The sequence below is a fragment of the Chlamydotis macqueenii genome, chromosome 2, assembly GCF_036417535.1.
Source record: "Chlamydotis macqueenii isolate bChlMac1 chromosome 2, bChlMac1.mat, whole genome shotgun sequence".
Classification (NCBI taxonomy): domain Eukaryota; kingdom Metazoa; phylum Chordata; class Aves; order Otidiformes; family Otididae; genus Chlamydotis; species Chlamydotis macqueenii.
Window position 1 is genome coordinate 122,184,962 of NC_141557.1, and position 16,493 is coordinate 122,201,454.

At 36.9% G+C, this 16,493-nt stretch overlaps 2 protein-coding genes across 3 annotated transcripts in view; one reads left to right on the forward strand and one right to left on the reverse strand.

Annotated features, from left to right (window-relative positions):
* LOC104474368 (DGAT1/2-independent enzyme synthesizing storage lipids) overlaps window positions 1–16,493 on the reverse strand; it is a 688,180-nt gene that overhangs the window by 348,881 nt on the left and 322,806 nt on the right. The gene's annotated exons all lie outside the window — the stretch shown is intronic.
* RP1 (RP1 axonemal microtubule associated) overlaps window positions 1–16,493 on the forward strand; it is a 181,203-nt gene that overhangs the window by 148,921 nt on the left and 15,789 nt on the right. Inside the window, 5 exon segments of the mRNA XM_086742338.1 lie at window positions 318–444; window positions 2,076–2,224; window positions 13,685–13,892; window positions 15,545–15,604; window positions 15,910–16,088. Of these exon segments, the coding sequence (XP_086598464.1) occupies window positions 318–444; window positions 2,076–2,224; window positions 13,685–13,892; window positions 15,545–15,604; window positions 15,910–16,088 (723 nt within the window).

Here is a 16,493-nt window from a genome sequence, read left to right on the forward strand (position 1 = left end):
GCACTTCTTTTTCTGCCATAAGCTGGATGAATAGATTACATAAAGGAACCTTTTTGGACCACTACAAGTATTTTTTCCCTTATTACAATCTCTACAGCAATAATATTGACAAGATTTTCATTATTTTTAATTGGGAAAAATATATTTTCCTTCTCTTTTAAAAGGCTGCTTTCAAAAACATTTTAGAAAAAAATAATTTCATCTTCTTTTTTAATATTGAGATTATGTGTCATGCCTGTTTAATAGTATGTCTTTTGCTATAGCTTCCATTAGAACACAACTGATGCTGAAGGTATTTCTTTTTGCTCTTTGTTAAGGTAAAGCTTCAACACAGAGAAAGTAAAAGTGTTCTAGAATTTCCATTTTGTCACAACTTTGCAGATGAAGAAGGAGGAAGAGTGGCAGAGCTTCCAGTTCTCACAGCTGGCTCTCCATTTCCAGCAGGTTTGTAAAAAATCAGAAACATTGGAAAAGATGTGGTCAGTGATGATGGCTAATATTTTCAGAGCAGTCCATGGGATTTAGGAGATACTTTCTATTCTTTTTAGCTAGTGATGCATGGCTAGGTCCAATCCACTCCAGTGTTTAAAAAACCCAAAAAAACCCCCAGTCCCTATAACTGAGTATTGTGCGTTCAAGTCTGATTGATATCAGTTTGTGACACAAAAAAAAAAAGCAAGCATACAGCACTGAAAATATTTAAAAACTTTTGAACAGTACTCAGAGTTCAGCTTTTTCTCAATAATATGATTTGGTTCTCTCCCAGAAGTAACAAAGGAAATCCAGAGGAAATAATTGTAATACTGTAGTTTCAGATAAGAAGGAGATCCATGGCCCCTCGCAACAGAAGCTCATAATTTGGTGTTCCTAGAATTTCAGGCATTGTCCTTCTGTGACCTAGCAGTTCATATGTCATGAAATTCCTTCATACAAGTTGTGCTTGATCACCTCAAGACTGGATTTTTTTAGATTGGTCTATGTTTCTTTAGAGGTTTTATAATCAAAGTTAGTGAAGAATGGAAGATCTCTTGTCCTAAATGGACTGAGAATATCTCAGTCTCGTCCAAGTGTTTTCCAGGAGTTAAGAGCTGTATCAATAGCTCAAGTAATCTACGCATGCCTTGCCTTTTCTGCTGTGCTTTCAAAGCTAGTCTCAAGAAAAGTAATAGGGTGGAAGCTCCTTGCATATGAATTTGAGAAGAGTACTGCTGTGGGGTATTCCCAGGGAAAGCTTTTTCTCTTTTAAATTTTTTTTTTTTCCTGTAAGAGTATGGAAGTTAAAAACTTTACAAATGCTGCTCTTCTTTCTGTTCAAGCATTTAACATCAGGGCAGATATTGTTTTCTTAACCTTCTCCTCATATTTTTTCTTTCTCAATTGAATGTTTTAAAAATGTAGCTTCTTTCATATTTTGGGTGCCAGATCACCAGTGTGTTATGCAGTTCTCTGGTAGTACAAACAGATACTTAACATAAACAATCATCCAAGAAATGCCCAGCTGAAGAGTTGTAGGTAAGACAGCATGTGAGAATACGCATTTCTTGAAATCCTCTGCTGAGGCCAATAACTGCAATGGGTACAGTGTAGAGCGATCAGTCACTGACTGGACCATGATCCAGAGAAAAGACAAAAGTTGCTGTCTTTCTGACAGAGTTCAGCTTCATTTGAACTCCTTGAGGTTCAAAGCAGAGATGTGCTTTTTGAGTAGTTTAGTATCATCCATAGCCTAGGAACTGTTTCATAGGAGTGTTATGTATTTAAAGGCATGCAAGTGTGTGGTAGAGTATTATTTATATGTTTTTATAACAATTTGTGATGTGTTTATTTCTCTTTCATTTTCTCTTCTGTCTGTGTTTCAGGCTCACTCACAAACTAGCTTATTATTCCTTATAATAGTGGTTCTTAAATTTTAATTATGTTGCTTCTATGTGCTTTTCTAAGCATTATAATGCTGTTTGGCCTTTTGATCACTCTGGACAGGACCAAAAAAAAAATATAATAGTAGTAGTTTATTAAACAACCTATTTTTTAACTGATTAAGCTTTGGTAAACCTTTGATCTCTTTTTCCCAACAGTGAAAAGCTATGTTCTCTATATCACTACGGGAGCATCCCCTGGGTCAGGAACAGATGCAGATGTGTATATCATGCTGCAAGGCCTTTTGGGAGATACTGGCAGAAGAAAGTTAATCAGAACTGGAGATGACAATTTCACGAAAGGAAAGGTATATGTATCATTTGTGCATGATATTTTGCATTTTTAGAACCCAGTCCAGTTCATGTGGACTTAATTGGAATAGGATAAAATCTAGGAAGTCCAGTTTGTAATGCTCTGTGATTGTAAGTGCATGTATATCTCAATATCTTTGTCTTATATAGAAAATACAGATTTTTATATAGCTGATGCTAATACTGACAAGTAATAAAGTAACTCTATCAAGTGCTTTTAGGTTCAATTTTTCAAATATTGAAGGTCTTCAATGACATGCCAGTGGTTTTTCTGCATATTTGCCTCACACTAGAGCTATAAAGAGACTCGATTTTCTTTAACACCTCTTAGATTGGATATTAGGAAAAATTTCTTCACTGAAAGGGTTGACAAGCATTGGAACAAGCTCCCCAGGGAGGTGGTGAAGTCACCATTCCTGGAGATATTTAACAGAGGTGTAGATGTGGTGCTTAGGGACATGGTTTAGAGGTGGACTTGGTAGTGCTAGGTTGACAGTTGGACTTGATGATCTTAAAGGTCTTTTCCAACCTAAACGATTCTATGATTTTCTTCCCATGCCATTCTTCAGGCTAAGGCTTCTTTCCCTGGCTTTTGCCTTTCCACTGCCAGTCTACTCCTCAGTCTGACTCTTGGTTTCTCTCCAGTCAACCACTACCTTCTATAGTTTTCTTAGGTCTACCAAGAGAGTAATTCACTCACTGTGTAGGGGAAAGTCTTGAAGTTCATAGACATAGAGCAGCCAAAGACCAGCACAGCTGCCAGAGATGCATTTCCTGTAGCCTTGTCAGCATAAACAGAAATTAGAGTGAATTTAGTTACTGAATGTGCTACAGAAACTTGGGCAAATTTACAGCAAAATGCATGTCTTTTACATAAAACCTAGTCCCTGTTGAAAGTTCTGGATAGAGTGTGTGAAATTTTCAGCTAAAAAGGTTTTTAGTTCTTTTTTAGATGAAATTAGATTTTTTTAATGCAATTAGATTTTTTAAACAGGCAATAAACAAAGTGGTTTTGTTTTCTGCGGATTTTTATTTGAAAACAATTTTGAGGATTAAAACAATTTAATAAAGATTCTGAAACAAATGTCTGTTACAGAAGATTTAAGTTGGAATTCTTAAAGTTTAGAAAAAGAAACACCAGTGTCTCGCAAATAGAAATGCTGAGCATATTTTACAATAGACCGTGCTATATGTCTTTCTCATAGTGTGTGCACTCTTCTACCTTTTTGAAACCTCAGTGAATACTGTGATTATGGTATGCTAACCTGTCCCCCTTTGGAAATATCATGCTGTAAACTATTTCCTTCCGCTGGTGTTGGCTGCCAAATGAATGAGTTTCTCTAAGGAAGCAAGCTTGCAAATGAGCGTAGATTGACAACCAGAGCAGAGGCATGATGTGTGGGATTAGAAGGAGCTCAGCTCCTAACTACCCCCAGCCTCGTGGATGAGGGTACTCAGTTTTGTTAAAGCTTGCCTTCCCTAATGTTGAAATTCAGATTATGGTTTATTGGTAAGATGATTTAATTGGATTTTAGAGCTGCAGTCCTTTTATCTTCATGGAGTAGAGTTAGTTTATTTTAAGTTTTATTGGATTTCTTCTTAAATCATAATTCCACAAGTAAGCCACCTGATTTCTAGACTGATAGTTTTTAATGAAGAAGGACCAGGGATGCACATCCAGAAATGTTGCCTAAGAGAACAGAAATGAACTACAAAGATTCATAACCTGAATGATGTTTTTATAGTATTTGTGTCTACTTCAGTGTGGCACAAAATTTTTCTGTTTTACGGAGTAAGAGGCAAAGCTGGCATATACCCATCTCTTCATTACTTATTTGACATTTTGAAGCAGCAGTATGCGAATGTAACACAGTATCCTTATATTTCTAAAAGTAGGTATTAACATAGGAATATTTTAGGGCCCTAAATAGAAATTGCTTCTAGAGAAGTAATAGAGAAACACAGAAAAGTCTTGATTTATTCCTTGTTCAGTGAAAATAAAGTAAAGGTATTTGCTTAATTGAAAAAGTGTAAATTGATTCTGCAAGCAAGACTGCTGCCTTTGCAGCAACATTTTGTTCATGATATGTTTTGGAAAGTTCCCAATGTTTTCTTCCCTTTGCAAGTAATCTCCAAAAAGACTCTCAAGTGTAGAATGTCTCTTTCTATACCAGCCCAATCACATATTGTGCGGAGCACCCCTGCAGTCAGAGAATCTGGACATGGTGGTTTAGGGAATTTTGGAGTATAACAGACACAGAATTTGCATTCTGAATCTTAACAGTTGTTTTGACATTTTAAAATGTGCTTTTCCTTGCAATAATTTTTCCCCGACTATACAGTAACAGCTAGTGAACTAGAACAGTGTTTCTGCTAGAAATCACATCAAAATATGGTGTTAGTCTCACAGAATGTCAGGGCTGCTACAAACAATAGTTTAGCAATGCAGATATTTATAGAAATTTTGAAATATTCAGGGGACTTCGCACTGGATTGGAGGTATTCTTCTGTCATTTAACAGGTCTTTTATTTACATGAGCTGAGTTACATGATATTAAAAAACAGAATTAGCTTCTTATATCTGAAAAGTTGCTTTGCATCTTTCCAAAGTCCTTACACCTGTGGAACCATTAGAGAACTGGTAGATCAAGTAATGTGTATGAAATTTTTAATTCACCAGTAAGCTCCCTGTAGCTCACCCTATGTCTGAGATCAGCACTGTCACCATGAGAGCTGAACTTCTGATGATCTACGGCAAGTGTGAGGACTAGTGCTGCAAGAACTGTATTCTTTCAAATTGCTATGACACTAATGTCTTGTTTGATGTTCTCCTGAAAACTGTAAGGATAGACGAAACAATCTCAGTGTGCTTCTTCATGCAGTTCAGCTTTCATGAAATTCTAATAGTATTTGTTCATACTTCATGAGTCAGTTTAAGTCTGATAAATGTTACTCTACACAAACACTCTTTGGAACCAAGTATACTCAGTGCAGACATTCTGTAAAAACCAGAGCCTAGTTGTGTGAAATCCTTACGGTATCTCCATATTGCTTCTGGCACTCAGCATTTTTCAGCAAATAAAATTCTTTGTGCTTCTTTATACGGTCGTTGATAGACTTGCTGTATGCTCTGTCATATGGCTGTGAGTTACCCATAAATTTCCTCTTTGAGAATGTGTCTTTTTTTTTCAGAACAATTCCATCAAAGCCAGTAAAGTACACTGAATATGTTATGACCAATATTTAAGTATTTGAATCTCTATATGATGAAAGTGGTCAGTATTTTAAGTACTCTGACTTACTGAAGTAGTAAAATCTCCTTGAATTTTTACATCATTCTATTAGTTGTTGAAAAGATATATCCTTTATCCTGCCCTATATTTAGACATCAGTTACTCAGGTTGGTACCATGGTAACTGCAGCACATAGAAAAAATGTCAGTGAGAGGTGACTGTTGGTGCTGAGTTTCGGCACTCACAGATTAAGCATTGACAATTTTAAAAATTACTTCAGGAAAAAATCCACATGTGACAAAATACACTAAAAAGGGCCAGAATGTGGGACAGTGTACTGAGGCCACTAGTGGGAAGTCAGTATTTGTCTGCAGCATCCGTATTGCGTCATGTCTAGCATACTAGTATTTAACTGCAGAGAAACCTTCTCTTATGCAAAGCGTATCTGATATAATGATTAAATAATTGCAAAATGCCAATTGATGCAAATGTATTAATCATAGTGGTAGGCTGCTAGCCAAGTTATTGTAGTGCAAAAGTGAACAGTACAATGGTCTAGTCATTGAGCAGAACGGTTATTCAGATGGAAACTAGGAAAATAAGTAATACCATCATGGTGAAAGAAAGACTGGTGGAGGTTGTCAGAAACTCTGAGGAGAAAAGTAGAAAGAAAGAATGTAACTAGAGCTTTATATAACTCTAGGAGACAATGGAATATTTCTGAGCCATGTGCAGTTCTCGGTGATAACTCTGGGACGGTATTCCCTAGTCAGTTGTTACAGCCACTTAGCAGCAGATTTGTAGGAGGCAGAGCTGGAACATACCTTTGTAATCACCTAGTTTGCCTACAGACACTGGCCAATGGATTAGAGCTGTGTGAATAATTAATTTTTGTTTCCTGACATATGCTTGCAGGGCAAGAAAAAATATAAAACTTTGTTGTGAAAAATTTAAAATTGGACAAAATAAATTAACACTAAAATTAAGTAGTTGGGAGGGGCTTTCTGTCTATGTAGTGCTCAAAAGTCAATTACAGAAATTACATTTCTAAAGCTGAAATATATCTCATTTAGCTTTAGTTGCCTGTAATGTACACATTTGTTCTATACTGCTGATTTGAGCTTCTTCTGCAGGAAGGGAGTGAAGTAGATGCTTCCAGGAGGTGCTTACCTTCTCTCTTTACTTGGACATTTATCTTAAAATGAAATTAATGCTCAGCCAGTGCCTGCTGCTTTCTTAAGATTTTACAGGAAAAGCAACGAATGGTCTGACTATAGACATATTATTATAGATAGGGAAAGTTGGATGAGTTAATTCTGTGTCACATTTACTTCAATTTTTTTTTAATAAACAACATAGTTTTGGAATAAAATACAGCTGACTTTATTAGCTTGATTTATCAAATATTTTAAAATCGTTATCGTCAATCCAAGTCTGCATTTTTCAGTAAATAAACTATTCAACCATTTTCCTCAATGCAGCAAGAACTGAATGAGCCTCAATTCATGTTAAAAGTTTAGAAAATACATCTAACTCAGAATGAATAGCTTCCAGTGATGAAGTGCTCATCTAGTTGGAAAGTTGTTTCAAAGCTTAAATAGCCTTCTTTTTTTTTTTTTAAAAAAAATCACACTATTTTCTGTCTAAATTTGTCAAGCTTTAAATTCTAGGAATTTGACTTTGTCACACTTTTGATTGTTAACCTGGATAGCGCACTCACATGAAATTTCTGCTGCCTGTGACAGTATTTATGACAATAAGCAAATCAGTATGCTTTTGACAAGTTAAATAGATAAGGCTGTTTGATTCACTGGAAGGCAGGCTTTCCAGAAATTTATTAATTCTCACAAATCTTTTCAGAGCACTCTTCAATTTAGCCCCCTACTTCTTCAAGTGCCATAACTAGCAATTGTTTTTGCATCATCTCTAAAATCTTGTTTTCTTCCACTAAACTAATGAAAAAATTAAAGAGCATAAGCTTATTAACTGGACTCACTACCATGACACGTGCTTGCAAATATTCTCCATTTACAGCTGCACTAGGAGACTTAGCAGTTAGACATTATATTGTCCCATTATCAGCCAGGTTGAGCCTACCTGAGAATCATTTCAATGTTGGATTATAGTGTCTTAATCAAAATATTATACAATCATATGCGTCACTAAAGTTGAAGAAAATTGTATCCATCCTGTTTTCTTTGCCTGTTCACCCATAACTGTTGTTAAACCAGTTCAACAATCAGGCTGCATCGGATGGCTTTGAATTCGTCCAAAGTGATGTCTGTCTTTGTTTTTTATTTGGTTTGGCTTGGGACTTTTTCTTTTTTTTTTTTTTAATTTATTTCTATTGTGTAATATAATGTCTTTTTACAGACTTGGATGTGGCTGATGATAGTGGTCTCTGTGCAGTCCTTCTGCATTTTATTAAATGCATTTTCCTTGAAGTCTGATTGAAATACCTTTTATGAGATAGTTGAATGGTCATAGCTGCTGATTATTATAATGTCCCACTATTCTTTCTTATTCCTGTTGCTCTTCTATGCATACAAATCCTGTTTCAAAAAGATTCTGTTCCAGTGATACTAAGCAAATTAACATACGGGCAGTTCAGGGCAAATATTATTTGGTTTTTTTTACTGCCTCTATTATTTCATTTATTTTTCACTAATCTTGTTGAAGATGGATGAACCATGATAATTGTAGGTTATCAGAAACCTCTAGTTATGCACTCACTGTAATTTAAACTAATTTAATTTTTTCCACGTAAAGATAAAGTTTTTCAATGAATTTCTGGATGAGAATTTAACATTAAAAAAAAGCCACCATGCTTGCGAAAATATATGAATTTAGGAAGCAGTTTGGCTTTTTCAGATGCATGGTGTCATAGTTTAGTCTCAGTTGTGGCCAGACTATGCAGTCTCTCTCACTCCCCCTACCCTTTAAGAGAATAGGGAGAGATGATATAAGAAAAATGGCTCGAAGTTTGAGATAAGGACGGGGAGAAACCCTTAAAGTTACCGTTACAGGCAAAACAGACTCAACTTGGGGAAAACTATTCATTTATTTCTAAAACTAGCAGGAGAATGAGACAGAAAACAAGATAACCTCCCCGCACCTCTCCGTCTTCCCAGGCTTAACATTATCTCTACCACCTTCCTGCCCCCCAAGCAGCACAGGGGGAAGAGAGAATGGGGGTCGCAGTGAGTTCATTACACGTTTCACGCTGCTGCTTCATCATCGGGCGAAGAACTCCTCACATTCCTCCTCTGCTCCTTCATGGAGTCCCTCCCAGGGGCCACGGTCCTTTGCGAAACTGCTCCGGTGTGGGTCATCTCTTCCATGGGGTGCAGTCCCTCCAAAACAGCTGCCCCAGCAGGCCCTCCATGGGCCACAGCCTCCTTCAGGCATCCACCTCCCCCAGTGTGGGGTCCTCCACGGGCTGCAGGTGAATCTTTCCCCCTCTGTGGACCTCCATGGGCTGCAGGGGGACAGCCTGCTCCACCATGGTCGACACCACAGGCTACAGGGGAATCTTGGCCAGGAGCCGCATTACTCCTCCCCCTCCTTCTTCACTGACCTTGGCGTCTGCAGCCGTTTCTCACACAAGAAAAATTCTTCACAACAGGCTGGCAGACACCTCTCAGGATCCTTTTTACATCTTGTTCACTTATCATCTCCTCTCCACTTCTCGCAGCCAGGCCGGGCGGAGTTGGGCCCAGTCGGCTGCCTGATGGGAGGCCAGAGGGTGAGGCCTGCAAGGCCCACAAGGCTCACACCTCTTCCTTTCTGCCCCTGCTCAGCTGCTTCACATCTTCTCTCTTTTTTTTCCTGTTTTCGCCTTCTTAAATACGTTATCGCAAAGGTGTTATCAGAGAACATTCTGCTACCAATTGGCTCGGCCTTGGCGAGCAGCGGGTCCGCCCTAGGCCCGGCCGAGTCCACTGAACGAAGGGGAGCAACTTCTAGCAGTTTCCTACAGAAGCTACCACCTTAGCCCCTCCCCTTCACTAAACAAAACCAGAACACATGGAAAACACTATTTTTAAAGACATGTTTGTAGAGAACACAGATTACAAGATGCTGAGCTCACAGGCAGATGCACTGTTCATCCTTCCACAGGGCTGGGCAAAGACAGTACTGCTACCAATGCTTGTCATCGCAGCTGCTTACCACCCAATGTTTCCACCCCTTAAGTCTGCTGGCACAGTGTCATTCAGTCTGTCCAAATATTTATTTAGATTAGGCCATTAATATTGTTAATAATTTGAGCTTTTCCACTTGGTCTATCTGGATAATATTTGGCTGGAGATAATCTGAATTTAGTTTAGGCAATTAATATTGTTAATAATTTGAGCTTTTCCACTTGGTCTATCTGGATAATATTTGGCTGGAGAGCATCTGATTGTGTGGTTATGCTGGTACAGCTAAAAAGGTGATGATCTCCCTCTAAAAGAAGGTAGTGATGTGACAAGCATTTGGGACAGGGTGGGGGAGTTTGGTACAGCACAACTGGAAGAGCCCATGGGACCATAGTCTGAAGGGTGACATCTCAGCAAAAGTTAGTTTTCATATTTGTCTCCTATGGCAATATTCAGACACTGATTCTGGTTTGGGCTCAGTGTTACAGAGGCCTTTATTTTGCCTCCCAGTGCTAGCTAGAACTCTTTTGTCTTCAGTGGAGTTTCTACAGATTAACAAGTGAGATCAAAATAATCAGGCAGCAAATCAATATGTTTGCTAAGCTTAATAGAAAAGGTCCTTTATCTAGACACTCTAACTCCTTTTCCAATAAAAGCCTATTAAAATGATAGCAACATTAGCAGTATGGGAAATTGCTTGTGCATACAGGTTGATGAAATTAAGCATATGGTGTGTCTTGACTTGCCATTTTCAGTTCTGCTGGGAATATTGTCCTTAACCAGCCATCAAGTCTCAATACTAAGCCTGTAAAATGACTGACATTTATAAAGGTAAATATTGCATAGTAACAGTTTAAAAGCTTCTTTTGTTACAAGAGCTACTGCAGCTGCTGCAGAGAGTGATATGTTGCCAGCACTGACACTGAAGAGTACTGAATAAAGTCAAATCAGGTCATAGATTCAAAGGAAATATTCAGAATGTGGGTCCCAGGATAGAAAGAAACATTTGAAGAAAATCTGAAAAAGTGTTAACAAAAATTAAACTTTAAATAGTCTGAAAGATCTGTTGAATGATTGGTTTTAAGGAAATTTTCAGTGCTTATTTTGTTATCCAATAAATATGAAAAGTGTCAATTCTGGTTTTGCTAGGGGAACTCTTCTGAGTCACAGAGGACGTATGGCTCTCACATTGTCAGTCTCAGCTGCTCGGTCTTGGAGAGTATCTTTGTTTCTCCAGATAATGTTAGTTAAGAAAATTCAGTGGGCTGTACATACACACAAACTGTTTTAATACTATTCTGAGAAAATTCAATATAAACTCTGCTGTATTAGACAATATGTATTATCATCAAAATTTAAGACTTTTCTCCATTGAAACCTAATTTGATAGTAATAACTGAGAAACAGTTAACATTTTTCCCTAAGAGAAAACGAAAAAGAGAAGTTTTATATTCTGTAGGTTTACCTGTCTTCTATGTGTTTTATTCCTCTCTCTTTCTCTTTGCAGAAGAATTAAGCCTTAAGAATTAATTTTTAGGATAAATTTTCACATTTTGAGAACTTAAAATATTTCTTTACTCACAGAGAAAGGCATCTGTATTTTTCACTTGAGTTTATCTGTGTTTTTCACTCATTTTTAATACATTTTATTTAATAAGTGTCACAACCATTCTATTTTATTCAAGCATGACGCTATAACTTTCCCAATACAATTAAAGATAGAATAAGTTAGTGATTAACCTCATATCACAGTTAAGCTAAATTGAAAGTTCAGATTAATGGTAGTCAACCATCAAATTAGTCCAATAGGTAATAAAATAGAACTGTGATGTTGAAACTGAGCATTACTTTTTTTGACTCAACTGTGGAAAATGTGAAGAGAAGCCTTTTTCCCTGCAGTCCTGCAATCCGTCTAGAATTGCAGGCCTTTCAATGTATTTCCTCTGTTGCGGAAAGACATCATTATCCTGAGAACTTCATTTCTGTCTTATGCTTTTGCCAGTCTAAATTCACTAGGCAGTGGATAACCTTGACTCATCGTAAGGAAGTATAGCTATTCAAGTGCCTCTTTAACACTTTTTCCTTAAAATTATTTTCAGCTTGCGGTTCTCATTTTCCCCTTTCACTCGATAACCTGGGGGTGACAGTGCAGATGCGACGGTTAGATGATGCGCTATAGCAGTTTTTGAATAGCACTACCTTTCAGTCTAGAAGAAACCACGGGGTAATTCAATGACAGGTTAGTGATTATTTTTAGGAAACTATTAAAGGTGTAGTTCACAAACACACACATTCATATGTACATATATTAATGAAAAATTAGAAAGAATAATTAAAGGTAATCCATGAAGACCAGAGCTGAAAACAAAAGTTTGAAATTTTTCTGTTTCTGGTGAGTCTTTTTTTTTTTCTTTAAATAGATGGTCATATATTATCTGCAATTTCAAGCTCAGTATTTTAATTCATGGTGGGTCTCATTAAGTTGCAAGCTGGTCAGGCTGATCTTGTTAGTAACACAAATCTTTCATCAGTTTTTCACCTGGAAACCTGTCCAGGGAAGACACAGACCTGTGGCTGATGGAGCAAGAGAACTGCTTTTTTTTTCTGTTTCATCTCTGCATAATCCTTTGAGTAAGGATTGTTGCCCTCTTGCTCTGGCTAAGCAACTTCAGAGTGAATTAGGTTGAGAAGACTTCTCAGGACTCGAGTGTTTTTGATCATTATTGCAATCCAGTTCCCTCAAAACCATCTTTATTTCCATAAATCATGCTGGAAATTCCACCACAAATAACACTAGATTTTACCATTTATCAACCCTAATAGCAATGAGATGATAATTTAGATCCAGAGAAGGGCCACGAAGATTATAAGAGGGCTGGAGCACCTCTCCTGTGAGGACAGGCTGAGAGAGTTGGGGCTGTTCAACCTGGAGAAGAGGAGGCTCTGGGGAGACCTTATAGCGGCCTTCCAGTACCTCAAGGGGGCCTACAGGAAAGATAGGGAAAGACTGTTCAGTAGGGCCTGGTGTGACAGGACGAGGGGTAATGGTTTCAAAATAGAGGGAGGTAGATTTATACTAGATATTAGGAAAAAAATTTTTACTCTAAGGGTTGTAGAACACTGGCACAGGTTGCCCAGAGAGGTGGTGGATGCCCCATCCCTGGAAACATTCAAGGCCAGGTTGGATGAGACTCTGAGCAACCTGATTTGATTGGAGATGTCCCTGCTTCTTGCAGGGGGGTTGGACTAGATGACCTTTGAAGGTTGCTCCCAACCCAAACCATTCTATGATTTTATGATTCTATGATTCTATGATAATTCATAAATCAATAAAGCAAAACATGTGGAACATCTGTATGCCAATAAATTAATCTCAGTTTTCCAGCTGAGGATGTAGCTGTAAGACATACAAAAAGCCAAAATCACATATTGTGAAAATGTTTAATGTCTGACATCTCACCATTTTCTTTAGTGATCTTACTTCAGTGTTCTGAACATTTTAAAAATATTGTGGACTTTGTAACTGACAGAGAATAGATGGACTAATTTAAACTTAGAATTTTATCTACTATTTTTCCTTAAATTCAATTAATTTTATTAAAACTAATCCTGTAAGTATTCATTCAAATCTGGGACCGAGTTTATTATTGCTTCCTAAGACAATAAAACACTGTTCTGTGATGCTCACTGCTGCCCTTCTCATTCCCTGCGTTTGGTTCCTCAAAAGGGAGCCCTCGGGATCTGTTTTGTTGAGAGTAAGAGAAGTGTAAAATGATATGCCTGTAAATCATTAAGTGTTAAATTTGGGAAGCAAAATCTCTCAGGAAGTCAGCATGAGCAACGGATTGATCTGTGTGGGGAAACTGAGGTGTTTTAGCAGCAAATTGCAGAATCACAAAGAAAATAGTGCTTAATGCAGAACTTCAGCATCTTTAAACTTGTAATCTGTGGTTCTGTTGATATTTATTGAATTAGTGAAAAAAAAAATCCTGATTTTTCCTCTCACTTTCATATTTCAAAATACACTATTAATTTAATTTGATGGTTCTGTTTCCCATATATCTTTTCATTCTGAATTTTTCAGGTGGATGTTTTTCAAGTGGAAGCAGTAGATGTTGGGACTCTGCAAGGGATGGTGGTTGAAAAAGGGAAAGGCTCTGACTGGCTTCTGGAGAAGATAATTGTGAAAGAGTCGGCAGCTGCAGGGACACAAACATTGTTTATGGCTCAAACATGGCTAAAAGACAGACGCAATGGAAAAAGATTTGCCTCAGTAACTCTGAATGCCACAGGTCAATATTATCTTCAAACCATCATTTGCTGAGAAACTCATTCAAAACTGCAGAATGCAGCTGTGTGATTTGTTTCTACAAACAAGTTATGGTTTAAAATATTCCAGGAGACCATTGTCATTACATAGGGAATTAGTGTGTCTGAGCACTGTTGGGTTTTAGTACTATTTAATAACCACTATTTGCTAGAGGATAATTTCTGCTTTGTTACTCCAGATTTACAGTGGCATTAATGGCAACAAATTTGGCCTATTCTCTTTACAAATTGCTGCCTCTCCAAGTTTTACTTCTACTTTGCCACTTGCAAACAAATTTTTAAGCTTCGAATATTTCTGTCGGCTACTTGCCAGGCATAGTAAAAGTGAGGTAAATAGTAGGACAAACTATGTTTAAGCAGTGGAGAAAATGGCTCCATTGTATTCAAGAAGACTGGTTTACATTATTTATGCCATACTGTTTGGATAGCTTTTGCCAGAAACTGGACATACTTTTGGCTGACACTATGTGGGTAATCAGTCCACAGAGGAGCAGTTTTGACTCCATTGCCTGTGACTGGACTCTGTCAAGACAAGAAGGGAATGTGCATCCTCCCTCCCTGTGCCGTGGTTTCAATAAAAATACAGTCTGGTGTGCAAGCTTGGAGGGAACCACAGCACATCCCTACCAGATGAGTAGGCAACCAAAGCCCAGTATGTACCTTTAAGACTAAGGCATTTCTTCTGATCTTGCCTCTAAGAGAACTAAATAGACAATACAGATGAGTCCTTAGATTGCAGAAAATATTCTAGTTCTTTTCCTCCTAACACCCAGGGCATTTCTGCTTGTCATAGTGGCATTGGCATGATGGTCCTTGTCCAGCAATAGCCCACTGAGACTTAGTAGAATTCCAGTGCAATCCATTTCCTCTGCTTTATTATCTCTAACTTTTGATCATTTGAAACCCAGAAAGAAAAGGAGGAATACGACCTTGTGCAAAAGCAAATAATTTCAGTTTTGGTTTAGATTTTATGTTAGGATTTTTCTGAGCAAAATATAGGAATATTTAGTGTATTTAAGGTGATACATCATGATTTTATTCAAATTTTTAAGTTTCTGTTTCTACTAGAATGCATTGATTTGGTAGAAGGAGAAAGTGTACCTGTGAGTTTTTTATTACAATAATTGGCAAATCCAAACTTGGTTGTAATCTCAAAAGAAGGCTTTCCATCTTTGGTTCAGGCCTCTACCTAATGTTTACAAGTGGGTTTGGTCTATATAAAATTGCACTGAAATCAATGAGGGCTGATATCAGTGGGAGGAACATCAACCCTTAAAATGGGCATTAAAACCATCCAATTTGTTTTGATTCATCCAGAGCATAAATTGTATAAATGAAATAGAAATGCTTTAAAATAAAAAATATTTGAATCTTCATGTTACAACCATTTCATAGTAAAGAGCTGGCTTTACAGTCAGTTCATTTAATAGGATGATATGTAGGAGATGATGCTTAAGTAGAAAATCACATTGTACACTTCCTAGTTAAATCTTTAACCTAAATGATATAATACTCAGTCAATTGCCTCACTAGAGATGAATATAAGCATTTATTATAATTTAGACACTGCTCTATAAAAGTACTAATTTGGTATTCAATCTTTTTTTTTAATTAGAAATTCAGGAGAGGAGGAGCACTTCTGCCTGGCCTTTAGGAAAAGAGAAAATGAATTCAGGTATAGCTTCTGCCATTACATCAACTATTTTATTCATCAATTCTGAAATAATAATGTTAGAATATTTTCATCACAATATGTCATTACACTTGCTAGTCTTGACAATATTTTCCCCTTTGTAATAGTTAGAAAAGGCTTAGGGAGCTGATCAGCACCCAGACAAAGAGCTTATATATTAATGCTCCCCAGGTACACTAAAACATGTCTTAGGAATTTTATCTCAGGTACTTTGGTTAACATATGAAAACAGAAACACCTTTAAATCTTTTTTTTTCCTTTTTATTTTCCTTATTTTATTTGTTCAGAAGGCAGATGGAGGATTTATTTCACAAAACATCAAGAAGAAACAAAAACAGACTTTGAAAAGTTGTCAGAAAATACATCCAAGTTGGTTATGGTTTTTTATGGAAGCAACGGCAAGTCAAATCCAGTTTCCATGGAAAACAAAGTGGAACATCAGGCTAAGAACCAAATAACATATGATGTAAAATAATATATAGATTTATCTATTTATAAATTTTCTTTGAGTTTCCTTTCAAATAGAAATAATAATGTAGTGCTGTAAATATTGCAGATATTATTCTTTACATATTCAAGAAAAGCAGAACTGAAATTTTCAGTTGCACAGCAGTTTTAATTTTTGATTTTTCGCTTTCTCAAGTTCATAATGATCAAGCATATTCTTTTTTTTTATAAAAAAATAGTCATGGTTAATAATACATATCAATTTAAATGGCATTAATATTAAGTATTCACATTTAGAAATCAGTGCAGTATGTAATTTGAATTTGATAGAATAATTGCAATGAATGCCCCTACAGCATAAAGCTAATATTTCTGTAAGTGTTTACAGTCAACCTGGTCCTGCTGCCTTTGAACTCAATGGGAC